Here is a 19,323-nt window from a genome sequence, read left to right as displayed (position 1 = left end):
TAACCAAGTATAGCGTCATACCCGATGGTATTGTGCTGACAACGCAAAATGGCGTTGCCAGATATTAATTTAAAAGATTTGGTCTCAGCCAATCATCCGGCTTCGACATTGCGTTCTCCGAAAGCAGATGCAGGTTCCAAAAAGGGATTGGAATGTTTGCCCTTTAATGGCCAGGTCCTGTTTGGCCCTGATCTGGACAAAATTGTGGCCACCCTGGCAGCGGCTAAGTCTGCGTGTCTGCCATCGGCGACAGTCCCATCAGGGTCTGGTACTTCATCCTTTCGGCCCTATAGGGCCCATGGTAAGTTCAAAGTGCAGTCCTTTCCGAGACAGGCAGGGGCCAAGAAAACTGCCAAGCCAAAGAAGCAGGCTTGGATTACAAGACGTCCAACTTCTAAGTCGACGATAAGCCCTCTGCCTGACGGGATGGGCCTCCCCTTGAGGGACCCCAAAGTGGGAGGCCGACTTCATCAGTTCGCCCAATGCTGGTGTCTCACCCAAGTGTCTGCGGTTGTAAGAGAAGTGGTCTCTCTGGGGTACGCCCTCTCCTTTCGGCAGAGGCCTCCCAGTCAATTTTTCACCACGGGCCTTCAGTCAGATCTAGACAAGGCCCAGGAATTCCAGAAGGTGATCCACTCTATGCTCCAGGCTGGAGTAATAGTGCCGGTCCTGTTGTCCCAACCTCTTTCTGGTACAGAAACCCAATGGGTCTTACAGGCCCATCCTCAACCTCAAATCACTTGACAAATTTTTGAGGGTTCCTCGGTTCAGGATGGAGACTGTGCGCTTCATCATTTTGGCGATGGAGCCTGGGGATTTTATGGTGTCGCTGGATATTCAGGATGCCTACCTGCATATTTCTATTGTCTCAGCACACCAGCATTTCTTCAGGTTTGCAGTAAAAGACCAACACTTCCAATTTCAGGCACTGCCCTTTGGTCTGGCCACAGCACCTCAAGTGTTTACCAAAGTCATGGCAGTTATGGCAGCTCACCTGCGGACGCAGGGGGTCTGCCTGTTGCCTTATCTGGACGACCTTCTGCTGTTGGCAATGTCTCCAGAGGTCCTTCAGCGCCATTTGCAACTGACAGTCTCTGTGTTGCAGGATCACAGCTGGCTGATAAACTGGAAGAAATCATCCCTGGTACCATCACAGAGGATCTTCCATCTCGGAGCCTTGTTGGACTCAACGTCAGAGGATCTTTGTAATGGAGGAAAAGATCTCTACATTGCAGGCAAGAGTACGCAGTTGCCTGCAAAGTCGCCGGGTGTCTATTCACTCGGCAATGAGGTTACTGGGATCCATGGTGTCGATGTTTGACATGGTGGAGTTTGCCCAGTTTCACTCGAGACCTCTGCAGAAGTTGATACTTTCCAGATGGAGTGGGTTGCCCCACCGGATGAAGACACAGACAATGGTGTTGTCCCCGGAGGTACGTCTGTCGTTAGCCTGGTGGCTGCAGACTACTCACCTGAACAGGGGGCGCCCCTTTTGGATTGCGGACTGGGTCCTTCTGTTGACGGATGCCAGTCTCCGAGATTGGGGAGCAGTCTCTGGTCCACTCTTCTTCCAGGGAAGGTGGACATCAGCAGAATCTGCACTTCCAATAAATATCTTGGAACTAAGGACCTCATTCAGAGCCGCTCGCAAAGTGCGTGCGCTTGCTCTGAATGAGGGTGGCCGCATCTCTAAAATGAGCTGGCCTCTTGGCCGCTCGTTAAGCTGTGGGTGACCACCCACAGCTTTAGCGAGCGGCCGGGTTGATGGTCGCGATGGTCAAGGCCATCGGGGCTTGCGACGAGACCCTTGTGGTAGGGTCTCGTCTGCCGCAAGCCCCAGTGAGCTCATGATGTCAGTGGGGCCACCCCCAAACGGCAGGCGTTCCGTCGGGAACGCCTCTGTTTGGCAAGCCACCCCCCACCCTGCCTACAAAACGGTGCGAGCTGTCGATCACCATCGACAGCCGCCCCTTTTGTAGTAAGTCCCGGAGCGAGAGAATTTCTCTCTCGCTCGGGGCTTGTGCGCGTGCAGTGCGGCCGCTGCGCATGCGCAGGGCCTCTACATCGACCCGCTTGCGAGCGCATGAGTATGAGACCCTAAGGGCAGTATTCTGAGCTCTCCGACAAGCAAGACATGTCCTCCACGGAAAACCCGTGCAGGTGCAGTCGGATAATGCCACTACGGTGGCTTACATAAACTGCCAAGGAGGAACCCGCAGTCAGGCAGCTCTGACAGAGGTGTCCCGCATTCTAGCGTGGGCGGAAGGCAATCTCACAGCCATCTCTGCAGTGTTCATACCAGGAGTCCTCAACTGGGAAGCAGACTTTCTCAGCTGTCAAGACGTGCATCCTTGAGAATGGTCTCTTCACCACCAGGAGATGTTTCAGCTACCTGTGAACAAGTGGGGCCTTCCAGAGATCTCATGGCCTCCCGACACAACAACAAGCTGCCTCTGTACGGATCAAGAACAAGAGAGGCAAAGGCTCTTCTAGTAGATTCCCTGTAGGTCAGGTGTTCCTTCCAGTTTGCATATCTCTTCCCTCCGTTTTCCCTTCTTCCTCGAGTGATTCGCAAATTCAAGCAAGAAGGTGGCACGCTCCTGCTGATAGCTCCAGCGTGGCCCAGACGGCACTGGTACTCAGATCTCAGGAACGTATCCATAGACGCTCCGATGCTGTTGCCTCTACGTCCGGACCTGTTATCTCAAGGTCCTTGCCATCACCCGGACCTGGGCCGTCTGTCTTTGACGGCGTGGCTGTTGAGACTGCCCTCATGAGGTCCAGGGTTTTTTCCAGCTCTGTTGTTAACACCATGCTCAGAGCTCGGAAGCCATCTTCTGCAAGAATTTACCACCGAGTGTGGCATACTTTCTTTGAATGGTGTCGACTTAGAGGATATGATCCTCAGGTTTTTAGGATATCCAGGATTTTGGTTTTCCTACAGGCGGGCTTAGATCACGGTCTTCGCCTTGCTTCACTGAAGGTGCATGTTTCCGCCCTCTGTGTAGTTTCAGCGTAGGATTGCTACACTTCCTGATGTCCACACCTTCATGCAACACATCCTTCGCTTACAGCTTCTCTTTGTTCCACCTGTGATGCCTTGGTACTTGGCTGTGGTCCTTAGGGCTCTCCAAGGACCGCCATTTGAACCACTGGGCTCAGTGGATCTAAAATGGCTCACAGCTAAGACTGTGTTCCTTCTGGCCATTGCTTCAGCCAGAAGAGTGTCAGATTTGGGGGCTCTCTCATGTCGCCCCCCCCATTTCTAATTTTTCATAGTCATGTCAGAGACGTGGGATTCTGGGACTGTGTTCCCGGGCTGGGCATTGGACCTGTATTACTCAGCTCGGATGCTCGCTGGAGGAGACTAGGTTTGATGAAGTTCCTCCACATGAGAGGATGCAGAAGAGTGGTAGAGGATTGATCTAGCACGGGAGTTGCTTGATGCGGCTGGAAAGCCGTGTAATGGATGGTGGAAGCACGGGCTGCTGGGTGCAGCTAAGGAGCCGTAGAGTGACGGTGGTAGCTCGGACGCTACTTGGAGCGGCTGAGTGGCCGAATGGAGATGGTGGTAGCATGGAAGCTACTTGGAGCGGCTGGGTAGCCGTATGGAGATGGTGGTAGCGTGGAAGCTACTTGGAACGGCTGGGTAGCCGTATGGAGATGGTGGTAGTGTGGAAGCTACTTGGAGCGGCTGGGTAGCCGTATGGAGACGGTGGTAGCCTGGAAGCTACTTGGAGTGGCTGGGTAGCCGTATGGAGAAGGTGGTAGCCTGGAAGCTACTTGGAGCGGCTGGGTAGCCGTATGGAGATGGTGGTAGCGTGGAAGCTACTTGGAGCGGCTGGGTAGCCGTATGGAGACGGTGGTAGCCTGGAAGCTACTTGGAGTGGCTGGGTAGCCGTATGGAGAAGGTGGTAGCCTGGAAGCTACTTGGAGCGACTGGGTAGCCGTATGGAGGTGGTGGTAGCGTGGAAGCTACTTGGAGCGGCTGGGTAGCCGTATGGAGATGGTGGTAGCGTGGAAGCTACTTGAAGTGGTGACAACACCTATGGAGTGCAGTGGTGAGGCTCACTAGTTAAACTAGGGTACTTGTTGCACTCGCAACTTGCTGGGAGAAGTGGAGATCCTTTTATAGGGATTGCTGGATGCTGACAGGCTGGAAGAGAAGAAGCATGTTCATTGGAGGAGATCACGTCACATGGGCAATCCAAGATGGCGGTGCCCATGGACCGGAGACCCGCGGCAGATCCATGTGAGAGACGCTGGGCAGGAGGGTGAGAACATGAGGCAGAAGCCGCCGGGGAGCAGAGGGAGAGAGCGCCCGCAGGAACGGACCGGCAGGGAAGCAGACAGCTGCGCCGCAGTGTCCTGAGAGGTAAGTGTCGGGGTCTGAGTCTGATGTCTCTGTTGCAGGCTGTGACAGTACCCTCCTGTTCATGAGTGGCCACTGGACACTTTTTTTTTTTTTTTTTTGGTTTATGAGGGAACTTCATATGCAAGGCCTTGATTAAGCGAGGAGCATGAACATCGGAAGCATTTATCCAAATCCTTTCTTCCGGACCACATCCCTTCCAATCGATGAGGTATTGAAGACGATTGTATCGACAATGGGAGTCTAGGATTCTGTCGACCTCAAATTCCTCTCCTTGTTGAGTCTGGACACTAGAAGCTTTGGGAAGATCCTTCTGGAATCTGTTTAGGACCAGTGGCTTCAGGAGAGAAATATGAAAGGAATTGGGTATCCGAAGAAAAGGCAGTAGTCTCAGTTTGTAAGCTACTGGATTCAGGACCTTGATAATCGGAAAAGGACCAATATAACGTGGTGCAAAGAGTCTGAGGTTTCGAGTGGAAAGCCAGACCATATATCCAGTTTGAAGACTTGGAATAGCTTGTCTTCTGCGGTCAGCAAATTTCTTATACCGGGCTGAAGCTTTAGTGAGAGCGGAGTGAACCCTTCTCCAAATGTCAGAGAATTGTTGAAGGGATACTTTGGCAGCAGGCACATCCAGAGCCGGGAGAAAAGGAAGGTCTGGAATCCGAGGATGAAGGCCGAAGACTGTAAGAAACAGAGTTGAATCTGTGGATGTATGATACTGATTCTTGTGAGCGAATTCAGCCCAAGGGAGAAGCTCAATCCAATCAACTTGGGAGGAGGAGCTGAAGGTGCGAAGGAACTGTTCCAAATCTTGGTTGACCCTTTCGGTCTGTCCATTAGTTTGAGGATGAGGGCTGAACAAAGTGACCTACAAAACTTCGCCACGAACTGTACACCTCTGTCAGAGATGATTTCTTGTGGTAGATCATGAAGTCGAAAGATCTCCTTTATGAAATTCTGGGCCAGTAGTGATGCAGACAGAAGCCCAGTAAGGGGTACAAAGTGGGCCATTTTAGAAAACCTGTCCACGATAACCCAGATTGTGTTGTGACCCCGAGATGGAGGAAGGTCAGTGATGAAATCCATCGACAAGTGTGTCCATGGCTGGGAAGGGACGGCCAATGGTTGGAGTTGTCCGGAAGGAGCCTGCTGAGGTACTTTTGTGCTGGGCACACTTCACACATGAAGAAATATAGGAGACAATGTCCGCTTTCATTGAAGGCCACCAATAAGATCGCTGAACAAATTCAAGAGTTTTCTCAATACCATAGTGTCCAGAGAAATGAGACGCATGTGCCCACTGTAACAACTTTTTGCGGAGATGAGATGCAACAAACGTTTTTCCGACAGGAGGCGTCAAGGAGATGCTGGCAGTAGCAAAGGACATTGGATCCAGGATGGGATGACACTGCTCAGGAAGCTGCTTGGAATCACTTTCTATGGAACAAGAAAGAGCGTCAGCTTTACAATTTTGTGATCCGGGACGATAGGAGAGTTTGTAGTTGAACCTAGAAAAGAACATCACCCATCTGGCCTGCCGAGGATTCAAACAGCAGATTTTAAATAAAGTACATTTATTTTGGTCTGTGTAAATAGTGATCTGGTATAGAGCCCCTTCCAGAAGATATTGCCATTCCTCGAGAGCCAATTTCATGGCGAGTAACTCTTGGTTACCAATGGAATAATTCCTCTCCGCTGGTAGAAATTTCCAGGAATAAAATCCACAAGGATGGAGTTTTTCATCTTCAAAACGTTGAAAGAGGACCGCTCCAGCTCCCTCAGAAGAGGCATCGACATACAGAATGAAGGGTTGTGTTAAATCCGGTTGTTTCAATACGGGGGCAGAGATGAACGCCTTTTTCAGAAGTTGAAAGGCTGAGGCAGCTTCCACAGAACAAATGGTTGGATCCGCTCCTTTTGCGGGTGAGAGCGGTGATGGGAGCCAGCAACGTGGAAAACCCTTTTACAAACTTGCGGTAGTAGTTGGCAAACCCTAAAAATCGCTGTATCGATTTCAGAGATGTTGGAGCAGTCCAATCGAGGACGGCTTGAAGTTTCACGGGGTCCATCTGAAGATTAGTTCCGGAGATGATGTAACCCAGAAATGGCACACTGGTTACTTCGAATACACATTTTTCCAATTTGCAGAAGAGTTGATTGGAGCATAACCTCAGGAGGACTTCTTTCACTTGGATCCGATGGGTCGTCAAATCCCGAGAGAAGATCAGGATGTCGTTCAAGTAGACGACCACACTCTTGTATAGGAGATCCCGGAAGATTTAGTTGACGAAGAATTGAAAAACAGCTGGGGCATTACAAAGGCCGGAGGGCATGACGAGATACTCATAGTGCCCATCTCTGGTGTTGAAAGCTGTTTTCCACTCCTCTTCGGGACGAATACGGATCAAATTGTAGGCCCCTCTTAAATCAAGCTTCGTGAAGATTGTGGCCCCTTTGACTCTGTCGAATAATTCAGTTATGAGGGGAAGAGGGTAACAATTTTTGATGGTTATATCGTTGAGCCCACGATAGTCAATGCACGGACGTAATCCCCCGTCTTTTTTTTTTTTTTTTTTTTTTTTTACAAAGAAAAATCCGGCCCCTGCTGGGGACAAAGAGGGCCAAATAAATCCTTTGTTTAAGTTTTTCGCAATGTACTTGGACATGGCTTGAGTTTCAGGGAGTGAAAGCGGATATGTGCGTCCTCGCGGAGGATTCTTCCCAGGAATTAAATCTATGGGACAGTCCCAATTGCAATGGGGAGGTAATAAGTCCGCCTTTTGCTTACTGAAAACATCCGAAAAGTCCGAGTAGGGTACGGGCAAGGCTGAAGGTAACTGAACACCAGAGGCTCAAACCGGGACTACTCGGTGAAGACCATTCTTGAAACAGTTAGTGCTCCAAGAAGTTATTTGCATAGCAGACCAGTCAATATGTGGAGAATGTCTCTGTAGCCAGGGTAACTAGAGGATGAGAGGCTTTGGGAATCACTAGGAAGGACAAATTCTCAGAGTGGAGAGCCCCCGATGGTAAGTTCAAGTGGCTTGGTGCGATGGGTGATGGTTCCACTATTAATTCGACTACCATCAATGGCAAAGTGATGACTCGTGATAGTGCTTTGACAGGAATGCGATATTTATGGGCGAAGTCTGTAGTCATAAAATTTTCTGCCTCTCCAGAATCTAGAAGAGCTGGAACAACTTTAGGACCCTGTGGAAGTCTTAATTGAGCCTGGATGGTGGAATCTGACTTCCTAGGTGAATCAGTGGCAACTCCTAACTTAACCTCTCTGCAATAAATTAGGAGAAGGCGTTTCCCGGACGAATGGGACAACCCTTAATTAAATGTTGGGATGATCCACAATACATGCAGAGATTCTGTCTGCCTCTTCTGCCGTTCCTCAGGGGTCAGGCGGGAGAGGTTGACCTGCATGGGTTCTTCGCCCACGGGAGGAGAAGGTAGTCGAGAAGCTGGACGTGGTCTTCCACGATTGAATCTGCCTCTCTCCAAGGCACGCTCTCTGTGTTGAAGGTCCACCTTATTGCAGAGAGTGAGTAAATCATCCAGACTGGTTGGAAGGTCACGGGAAGCCAGATCGTCTTTGTCTTTTTCTGAAAGACCACTCCAGAAGGCAGCAATGAGAGCATCCTCATTCCAATTGAGCTCCGATGCCAGGGTCCGGAATTGGACGACATATTGGCCGACGGTCCTGCTGCCCTGACGGAGGCGTAGAATATCTGCTGATGCGGAAGTGGTTCTTCCAGGCTCATCAAAAATCCTATTCAGAATAGTTGGAGAGCAAAGGATCCGACTTCTCCCAGAGGGGCGAGACCCAATCGAGTGCTTTGCCAGAGAGTAGAGAGATAATGTATGCCACTCAGGTTCTGGCTGTCGGAAAATTAGCGGGTTGAAGCTCAAAATGGATTTCGCATTGATTCAAGAAACCCCTGCATAACTTGGGGTTGCTCTCGAACTTACTCGGAGGTGAGAGTTGAAGATGAGCAGAAGGTGGAACCGGAGGAACAGGTGACACCACAGGAGGAGGGGCGGCTTGAGCGCCAACTGGAACAGGGTGGGCTAGCAAGACCTGAATGTTGTCCAGACGCGATGACATATCCTGGATAAATTGGATCAACTGGGCCTGAGAGGTCTCTTGTCTTTCCAGACGAGATAGCACATCCTGAGAGGAATCTACTCCAGATCCTTGACCACTTGCCGAGTCCATCTGGCCAGTGCAAACTGTCAGAGACGTGGGATTCTGAGACTGTGTTCCCGGGCTGGGCCTTGGACCTGTATTACTCAGCTCAGATGTTCGCTGGAGGAGACTAGGTTGGATGAAGCTCCTCCGCATGAGAGGATGCAGAAGAGTGGTAGAGGATTGATCTAGCACGGGAGTTGCTTGTTGCGGCTGGAAAGCCATGTAATGGATGGTGGAAGCACGGACTGCTAGGTGCGGCTAAGGAGCCGTATGGTAAAGATGGCAGCACGGGCTGCTGGGTGCGGCTAAGGAGCCGTAGAGTGACGGTGGTAGCTCGGACGCTACATTGAGTGGCCGAATGGAGATGGTGGTAGCGTGGAAGCTACTAGGAGCGGCTGGGTAGCCGTATGGAGATGGTGGATGCGTGGAAGCTACTTGGAGTGGCTGGGTAGCCGTATGGAGATGGTGGTAGCGTGGAAGCTACTTGGAGTGGATGCGTAGCCGTATGGAGATGGTTGTAGCATGGAAGCTACTTGGAGTGGTGACAACACCTATGGAGTGCAGTGGTGAGGCTCACTAGTTAAACTAGGGGACTTGTTGCACTGGCAACTTGCTGGGAGAAGTGGAGATCCTTTTATAGGGAGTGCTGGATGCTGACTGGCTGGAAGAGAAGAAGCATGTTCATTGGAGGAGATCGCGTCACATGGGCAATCCAAGATGGCCGCGCCCATGGACCGGAGACCCATGGCAGATCCACATGAGAGACGCTGGGCTGGAGGGTGAGAACATGATGCAGAAGCCGCCGGGGAGCAGAGGGAGAGAGCGCCCGCAGGAACAGACCGGCGGGGAAGCAGAGAGCCGCACCGCAGCATCCTGAGAGGTAAGTGCCAGGGTCTGAGACTGTCTCTGTTGCGGGCTGTGACAATAGGGACAGGGCAGTGCTGCGTCCTGGGATCCTACCTAAGGTGGTATCTAGTTTCCACATCATTGAGGAAATTCTAGTACCGGCCTTCAATTCCCCAGACCTATCTGCTGGTAAGGCCTTCTTGGATGTGGTACGGGCCTTATGGATTTATGTTGACCGTACCAGTTCATTTAGGAAATCGGACTCTGTTTGTCCTCTATGGTTTCCATAAGAAGGGTTGGCCTGCCACTAAGCAAACTTTGGCAGGATGGATTTGCATGGCGATTTCTGAGGCTTACATTCATGAGAGCCTCACTCTACTCGATCTGTGGGTCCTTCATGGGCAGCTCGCCATGGTGCCTCTGCAGTTCAGCTGTGCAAGGCAGCCACGTGGTCTTCTGTCCATACCTTTGTGAGGTATTATGCATTTGATACCTTTGCCTTTCGGGATGCTTCCTTCGGGCGGCGGATTCTCCTTACAGTACAGGAGCGTCCCCACCCTTAAAGGATACTGCTTTGGGACATCCCCAAGGTATCCTGTGGATACTCTATGGACCCTGAAGTAGAAAATAAGAGAGATGGTAAGAACTTACCCTTGTTATCTCTATTTCTATGAAGTCCATAGGGTTCCACAGGACTCCCGCCCTGTTGCACCTGTACTGCAGATGGGCTTTGATCTGGTCACCGTTTTTTCAGTTTCCTTCTGGTGCGAATGTGATTCTTGTGTGTTCCAGACTTCTCTCATTATTCTCCTCCTCCGGCCTATGGCTTGTTACGAAACTGATTTGCCTTGGCTCGGGGGCAGTCTATAGGAGAGGGACCCCGGTGCATCCTGGGAGGCTGAAAATTAACACTGTGATGTCCGTTGCCTGACGTCATCACCTATACCCCAAGGTATCCTGTGGAACCCTATGGACTTCGTAGAAATAGAGATAACAAGGTTAAGTTCTTACCATATCTCTTATTTTACGGTACTCGCTGTGAGAGAGTACGACTTTTTCACAAAAAGTGAACTGGAAGAAATTCATGAAAAAGTTGGAAAACCATCCTGGACCTCCAAAAAGCTCTTGTACATTTCCACTATTTATATTGATAGTTTAGTGTTCATACAAAACCTTAAGTTCTTTACATCTTCTTTTCAAGGTGATGTCAAAATTCTACTTGCATATGAATAATTTGATGCTGGCTTTGCTCTGCGATCAGTCTGTGGAGGAAGAAGGATCTCTTCACTCATTGGTTGTTTTTAGAGTTCTAAAAATATGTCTAATGGAAGTTTTAGTGAACTGGATTCTTTGGGTTTTTTTTGATGCCCCCTTGCAACTTGTAATATTCTAACTTGGGAGGAAAAAAAAATAAAACTTTTAACCTGGACAAACCATGTTGCAATAAAAGGGGTGCAAATTATTATTTTTTCCATGCAGGGTAAATACTGGCTACTTTTTGCATGTAGCCCTGAAATGCTGGACAGCTTTATTTTTACAAATAAGGAAAAAAATTAAAAGAAAAACAGCATTCACTCAATTACTTAGAACATAAAAAAAATTCCTTAATCACATAAAATTTGATATTTTAATACATAAGCAATAAGTGCACACTAATTGGGATAACACATATACTAAAATTAACAAAATAAAAATACAATATTTATTAGCACCTCTCAGCATAAAAAAAATCCTCTTTAGTAAGATAAAAATAGTCATTGGGACTAATAGAAGTTCAGAAACTGCTAACAATGTATCGCCAAAATGGCATCAGTCTCCGGTCGATACTTTAGGAAATATAAGCCTTTTTGTACAAATGGTGTAGTTGTCCTGAACAAGTCATATTGAGGATAAATATATGCTAGTAATAATCCAGAAACACAATGTGCTGGTAGCACGCAGGAACTGTGTCTACAATAAATTGATCCAATAGCAGCTACTTTGTCATCGTAGAGATCCCACCGCAATGTGTAGAAGCAGCGTCCAAATCCACTACTGTGTGGGACATGCACCGCAGGCCGGACAATTATTCTGGCAGGTGAACAGTCTAGATGAGCAGCTCCTGGAGCTTCGGCCAAACAGGCTGTGTAGCAATGTGTACTGAGCAAAACACAGGTGCTCACACACACACACACACACACACACACACACACACACACACACAGGGGAGCACACTGAAACTGGAGCTCCTTGTGCAATAATAGCGAGGTAGTAAAGTGGCACTGAGTGCACCAGTAAAACAGCCCTGACTGGTTTCTTCCCGGGACCGGGATTTCTTCAGAGGGTATATTTTTTTTGTTTTCAGCTTTATTTTTACACTACATTTAGATTTCACTTTGGACACGTTCCTCTCTAATCTAAATATCTGCACATTTTAAATCTACCCATATGCAGTGCAACATGGTTTTACAAAGATGCACAGTTACTGGCTGTTTTTTTTTATTAATCTGTTTTGCTTACAACTCTGAATCAAAACCCTAAGAAAAAGTGAACTTAATAGCGTTGATTCGAACATTGATTTTTTTTATTTTATTTAACTACTGGTCTTTACTATTTTTAAAGTGTGTTAATATTTTGATAACATCCTGCATTAGACTATGATAAATGCAGGCTTTATTTCTTTTAAATAACAGCAAAATGACCATAGGCCACTATTTAATCATGTATGTTAATCGCTTTTCTCTCATTAGATACTTCAAATGAAAACGTGTTTTGTATCCATCAGAGCAGTGTCAATCCCCCCCACTATGAACTGGTCTACCAGAAGCACATATACAACTTGCCAAAGGTAACTTACATAACCATGAGATTTGGACGTGGTGGTCCGTGCAGTAATTAAGCTTGCGCTTGTATTGTTGAAAAGACCAGTTTGTTCAATACAGTTTTATACTTTCATTTTTTTTAAATGTTTAAGCAGAATTTTTTTTACATCAAGCAAATATCTCTCTACGAGTTACTTGTGTATTGCCTGTAAAGGAGTCAACACCACCTCTATAGGTTACAAGTTTAGTATAACCTGTTTCTGCACGCATTAATGCACAATTACTGTCTGACCAATTTTAAGATTGGAAAAAGATGTATTCAGCATGTGCGAAAGCTTGCCATAGTTTTCAGGGGTGTTTTCTGTAGGAATAGCCATGTAATGCCGGCTGTCGGGATGCCTCCTGTCACAATACCGTCAGCAGCATCCCAATGGTTGGTATTCCGACAGGGGTCGGGTAAGTATACTTGCCCTTCTCCCCCTAACCATCCCTTCTTATAGCCTAACCCTAACCCTCTGCATTAGTTCCTAAACCTAAGTCCCCCCCCCCCCTTCATGCCTAACCCACCCGCCTTAGTGGCTAAACTTAACCCCCCCACACACACCCCCAGTGGTGCCTGACACTAACCCTCCCCCCTAGGGGTGCCTAACCCTATCATCCCCCCCACCCCCAAATCCTAACACTAACCCCGGCTTACCTTCGTTCGGGCACGCATCCTCCTGGATTCTGGCGTCTGGATTAAGATGGGCATCGGTATTTCGACGCCTATCTTAACTCCCACGCCGGGATTCCAGTGTCGGGATAGAGACCGGCGGCCTCTTAACCACATCCTGTTTCTGCTCCTCTCCGTCCCCCCTCAATTTGAAACCCCTATTCTCACTTAGTCAAACATAAAAACTTTAGCATACTTGCCTCTACAATGTACGTGCATTGGAATTCTGAGTGAATGGCCCAATGGCTCCTACTGCGTGCCAGGGGATCATGACAGATCTAGAAGAGGAGACCGGCCGCCTGGGGACATATGGGAGCTGGGCCCACAATGAAGACACTGTGAGGAAAGGGCCCCTAAAGTGAAAAAGCAGAGCGAGGGGGGCGGGGGCCTAGACTAAGGTGACCCAAATTCCTTTATAATAGTGCTTAAGTATTGAATTGACAGCTGAAAAGAACAAAATAATTTGCCCATTTTTTGTATTTTTACCCCCCCCCCTCCCCCTCCTTTTCATATGTCTATAATTAAGAAATGATTCTAAAGACAGCTAATAGAACTTTAGGCTTTTATGTTTAGCCTGAATGTACAGTGGCATTGTGTCTACCAATGTATGGTATTCCGCAATGGGGATGCAGCACTATTCTTCCACAAAAAAGCAACTTGACCATGATCTGTAATCATCGTGAAAGGCTGTTTCAGGCGGCATTCCAGTCAAGCTCACCTGTCTGTTTATTTATATGCCAAATTAGGGCCTCATTTATCAACGAGTTTTGTCATTCACAATGAGTGATAATACTTGTTATGTATGATAAATGGTGCTCCAGCCAATCATCTCCCAACTGTCACTTTTCAAATAAATGACAGTTGGGAGTTGATTGGCTGGAACACCCTTATCATACGCAACGAGTATAATCACTCGATGTCAATGAAAAAACTCACTGATAAATGAGGCCCTCAGTCGGTTGTGATGTATTTACTATGAGCTCTATACCCCTCAGGTATATTTGCACATACCCATATCGGAGGGCACTTCAGTTTTGTTCTGGCTATAGCTCTTCTGAGGTCCTGTGGGTGACTCTCTTTTCCTGAGCCGTATTCAATTGCCGGCAAAAAGTCCTGGACTTTTCGCATGCTGGAGTTTTCGCCGTCATCGCTAGTTTTGCCCCAGGAAAAGTATCGCACTCGTTACCGCTTTTCACCCTAGTCATTTGCAAAGGACGCGAGAATGCGTCCCGGTGAAACGCAAATCGGCGAAAAGTCCTGTCAGAAATGGGGAAATCATCCTGACACCCCCGAAAAGATGCACTGACATGGGGGATCACTATGGATACCCCCGAATAGCCCTGCTTGAAGGTATTTGAGGTGCTTAAATGCTCTCAATTGGTGCTATTTAGCGTCTTTGCACAAGTGGTGAAGAATAGCATTTAGCAGGGTTTTTTTGCAAAAATAAGTAGTCCCAGCAAATTTGGGGTACATGAAAATGGGTGCTAGCATGGTTAAAAATCGCTAAAGTGTGTTTTTAAAAAAACGTACCTTTAGCAAGCACCTGCAATAAAAAAAAATGCTTGGGCATACCTTGAGTCTTATTTCGCTAGTTTTTAAGTTTGTCTCCCAACTTTGTTTTTTTCCGCCCCCAAAACGAATTACTTTTTTGGGGTGTTCTAAAGTATTTTTCACACTTTTTTTTTTTTACGCAGATTGCCTTTGCGGGACTGTACCAAGGCTGCAGGGGTGTTCCCGCAACTTTGCACCCTAAATCCACAATTTTGCACTTTTTTCCACCTCCTTTCTGAGGCGAATCTTTCCCGCTGGTTACAAGTCTTTGGAATTGAATACGGGGAAAAGTTCTCGCCTGGCAAAATGACGTCACCGGCGAGAACTTTTCGCCGTCAATTGAATACGGCCCTATAAAGGAAAAAAGCATCGCTATGTTCAAATAATGTGAATTCAATTAAAAAGCACTGCCATGCGGAGTACTTTTGCTGTTTATCTGCTTCTTGAGTCATCCTTATGTTTGTACGCTGTGTTATTTTTGCATTGTTTACCTGTTGATGACTAATTGTATGGTCCCAATGTGAATACTTTCTATTTTGTACTATTGAAAAATTAATAAAATGTTTTTCCATGAAAAAAAAAAGCACTACACTGTAGCCATGTGTAAAAAGTAACAATTCAAATTTAATAGAACGATACAAAAATAACCGGTATCATATGAAAAAATAATGAATTCATAAATGTTCATTTGTGTCCTAACATGGCAATAAGATGTTAAGCTAATGTAATGGAACATCAAGAAAGAAATGAAAAATAAATAAGTGTAATATGAAATGAAGATGACTGTAAGTAAAAAAGTATTAAAATCCCCAAAATCCTCTTGAAGACCAATAGATTGGTCTGGAATATTCAGTCTGCAAACGAGATTATTGCCTTTGCATAAACTTTGCACTAATCAAGGTTTCAATCAGAAAGTCACCATTGAATACCCTGAGATAATCAGCCTGCAATGCTTAACAAAACCAAATGTTATTGCTGAATAGCAATTAACCAGCCTTACAAAGTAGCAGGGGAAGAAATGCAGTGCAACAGTAATGAACAAATTGGAAAGCTCTCACCCGGTTGTGTTTGTAATCTCTGACCACTTTAGCTTGTATGTTCTATTCAGCCAAATGGGTATAACGAGTTGTCAGCACTGCCCAATGCTTAATGCACTTTGGCATGTTTGTGGTAACTCTGTTAAGATGTGCAATGTTCTGTGGTCTCTGCTGAAAGTGAAAGTGTGTTTACATCTGGGGGTGCCACTCTTGGAAGGAAGTTGCTTCTTACAGCTTCCACTGAGCATACCCACCATTAGAGGCAGCTTTGGGATGTCTCCAGTGTCCCCTAATAGGATGATAAAGAAATTAGGTTTTTTCGGGGAGGAGGGTGGTTTCTCTGCAGCAGGGAACCTCTGAAAAAATTGATCCTCCCTGGGCAAACTGTGTTCAGTTGGTATTCATTATTCATGTAGGAGATCACATGGTCCAGGAGATGCCTGTATATGTAGGAATATAACTAATGTCATCATACTACAACATGGGGTCAACCTGTCCCCTGTGGTCCCTTCAGCCTCCTGTCCCGTGTCTTTCCAGTTTCCTGTCTTTCTAGACTGCTGTGTCACCTCAAGAGCCAACCCCTTTCCCATGCCCCCACCAATTCACCATCTTCATTGATTGCCTGCATGCTCCTCTTCCTTTCGATGGCGTGGTGTGATTTAATCGCAACGTACACCATGCACTGCTGCACAGCGCGCGGAGCCGCTAGGTCCTAGCGCCCGGCAGCTATTGCCTGGCTGTAAAAAAAATAAATAAACCAGTGTGGAATGCTCCTGACAGAACTGGCGGGGTGACTGAGGCTGCCTCCAGACCATAGCACCCGGGCAGTAGCTCTGCCAGCCCCTAAGCAACCCCCCCTTGAGCCTCCACTGAAAGAGAGACTGACTGACGACATATATGGATGCCCATTGTGGGTGGCGAACCATGTCTGATTGAAATGAAAAGTGCACTGACTGACTGCTAATGCCCTTTTTCTTAATGCATCTCTTCTTGTAATTCAAGGGAAGAAACAACTTGTTCCACACATTACTTATGTTCCTGTACATAATAAAGACAAAAGAATCTGGGATGCTCGGGTAAGTATTTGCAGAGTTCTGTGCACGCTTACACTACTTTACACTTCTTTCTTCTGTTCCCTTAGTATGCAGTGTAGCATTAGAATTGGATAGGAACTTGTGTCCACTAAAATCCTGTTCACTTGTGCCAGAAACATGCGTATAGAGAAAACCCCACAAGGCAATGGATCACATATGTCAACAAGGGACAGTCCATGGCAGCGGTGGCTCTGTTTTGGTGTGGGGTGTTGTCAGCTAGCGTGTATTAGGACCCCCGATACATCTGCAGACATCAATGACAGACAAATTCCTTGTGGAACATTTGCAACCGTTCATGTTATGCATTCACTGAGACAGGAGCAGGCTCATTCAGTACGACTGCTCAACTGCAAAGGTCCATAGCCACCAGATTATAACTAGAGGAGCATTCTGCATCATAAGTTGGCCCTCTCCTCTGCCGCATGAACCTAATTGAATGCCTGTGGAATGCAGTTCAATGTGAAATCCGCCACCATCGAATATTAAGGAATTGTGGATTATTGAGGAGGCATGGTGTACACTATCTTTCTCAGGGAGATCGGGGAGTCGAGGACCATCGTGTTGCTGATATCAGGCCACATTTACCACAGTATATGGGTTCAATCCAGTTGTCTACGAATCATCGCGACAACAGCCGCACTTAACGGCAGCCCGAAGTTACACAAAAGTGCTTGCAGCCCCATAGTTCTCCAAGCAAAATTGTGCGACTTTGTGCTCGGAGCTGGCTGCGAAGGGTGCGAGATGAGGTGCCGTTTCCGGCGTTTTAACACCGTGGCAGCGTCAACTCTTACCCTTCGCAGCTAATTGGATTGACTCCTGAATGTCTGTGCATATGCATAATCTGATCAAAAGGATCATTACTATGACTTGAGTGTACATGTAATACAAAAGACAGTATAAGCGCATCCTAACTTTTATGGTGTTTTGGTGATACCACCTTGTTAGGTGTGAGCTGCTCCTGTATCATTTTGCGCAGTGGATTTGATTGTATTGAGTGTATTGAATGTACATCTACCCCTATAGATTTTTCCTCTTTCCTAATATCATAAACTAAAGTTGGCACCTGTATTCTAAAATGGAAAAAGCAGCCTAACACACACCCTCTGCTTTAAAAATAAGTTAAGGTGTTTCTATGCATTATTTGTGAGTTGCAGAAATCAACTTTTTGAAGGGTATTCAATATGGAGCGAAGTGTCTTTTTTTGCGATAATTTTGCAAAAAATGATGTCATTTTCGCAAGTTTTTGTTTTACACTGTATTCAATTTCAAAGACTTCGCAGGTTCGAAAAGTCTTTGAACAAAAAACGGGGATAACTTTTCACCACTGAATAGGTGGTGAAAAAAAGTGCAGAATTGGGGTTTAGGGGTGCAGGCTTAAAAAAAATAGCCTGCACCCCTGGGAATGACATTTTGAAAATAATTATGTAAAAAAAAAATAGGGACACCCCAAAAAATGTATTTAAAAATTGGGGTGAAAAAAAATGGGAAAAAAGTGTTTAGAAATAGGTTCAGGGCTATTCTGCAAGTATGCGGCAGGTGTATTTTAGAATAGGCTATTAGCGGCAGGTGCATAGTTGCAGAAATTTTTCAAACTTACTTTAGGGACATAAAAATATGCTAGTACCCATTTTCATGTACCCCAAATTTGATGGGACCACTTAAAAAAACGAAAAAAATAACCTAAGTGCTCTTCTGCAACACTTCTTCAATGTCGGGAAAAAACACCTGCTGCGGCTATTTAAATCCCCGACTTTCATTTGCAGCTTAAAACAGGGGTACCCATAGTGAGCCCCCTTGTTTTTACAATTTATTCAAGGAAAAATTTGTTTTTTCACGCAGATCCCACTTCGCACCTTCCCGTTTTCGTAGGTTTCATATTGAATACGGGGATAAAGCAGGTGCGCGCCCGATACTTTATCCCAGGAAAATCTCCGATGTGGAGCGAAAAGTCCAGCACGGACTTTTCGCTCCCATATTGAATACCCCTCTTAGTCTGTAAACCTGTCAATGCTAAAACAGAGCCTACTGTATATAGTGTATGTGTGGTGTGATTGTGTGTATTACAATGCTGAACTAGTTCTCTACATTCACAGCTCTAACTTTGTTTCATTTTGTTTTTCCTCCCAGGAGAGTCAATCTTGGTTTATCTGGAGTGAATATATTATGGATATTTGGCGATCTTTAATAATAAACTTGTTTCATACTATGTGAAGATTTTATTTTACTTTTTCCCTGTAATTCTTTCAACACATCAGTTGCATGACGTGCTGGTGACCTGAAGCTGCCTTTAAACTACTTTGTATTATGCATTTCATTTTCATACCTATGTTCTAGTACAGTGTTTCAGTATGTAAAGACCTAGCACAGGGCCATTTCTAAGCAGCAGACTTGAATATTAAGAGCTGACCTATTGCTTCACACACCGATGATTATTATTGATTGGACCAGAAAGAACCTGATCTATTAGTTAGCGTTGGGTAATTACCTGCAAAAAGTAACCTCTTTCAGTGGGGTTTAAATGGACTTTTTGTTGGGAGAGGTATTGTTATGTATTTATGCCATTTAAGGACATTCTGATTGTACTGTGTTTTTGCACATCATCTATAGTGCGCTTCTCTTGCGTGTCAAGAAAATACAATAAATACAGGTGAAATAGTTTTGCATAACCAATGATCAAGCATGAAATTGTTTAGTAACAAAATGTTACAA

General features: G+C 46.3%; 1 protein-coding gene across 3 annotated transcripts in view; it reads left to right on the top strand.

The window, feature by feature from the left end:
* TMEM209 (transmembrane protein 209) overlaps window positions 1-18,820 on the top strand; it is a 98,137-nt gene extending 79,317 nt beyond the window's left edge. For 2 of the 3 annotated variants that reach the window (XM_088468683.1, XM_088468684.1), the window contains exons 13-15: window positions 12,149-12,246; window positions 16,523-16,596; window positions 18,742-18,820. In XM_088468683.1, the coding sequence (XP_088324809.1) occupies window positions 12,149-12,246; window positions 16,523-16,596; window positions 18,742-18,799 (230 nt within the window). In that variant the 3' untranslated portion in view covers window positions 18,800-18,820. Of the gene's footprint in view, window positions 1-12,148; window positions 12,247-14,626; window positions 15,018-16,522; window positions 16,597-18,741 lie in introns of those variants that run through there. The other variant, XM_088468685.1, reaches the window with a different exon arrangement.
* The last annotated feature ends 503 nt before the right edge of the window (window positions 18,821-19,323 follow it).

Source organism: Taudactylus pleione, unplaced genomic scaffold (assembly GCF_031769625.1).
Source record: "Taudactylus pleione unplaced genomic scaffold, aTauple2 ptg000086l, whole genome shotgun sequence".
NCBI classification, from domain to species: domain Eukaryota; kingdom Metazoa; phylum Chordata; class Amphibia; order Anura; family Myobatrachidae; genus Taudactylus; species Taudactylus pleione.
The sequence above is the reverse complement of the archived record's forward strand: the minus strand, read 5'-3'. Positions and strand labels throughout refer to the sequence as shown.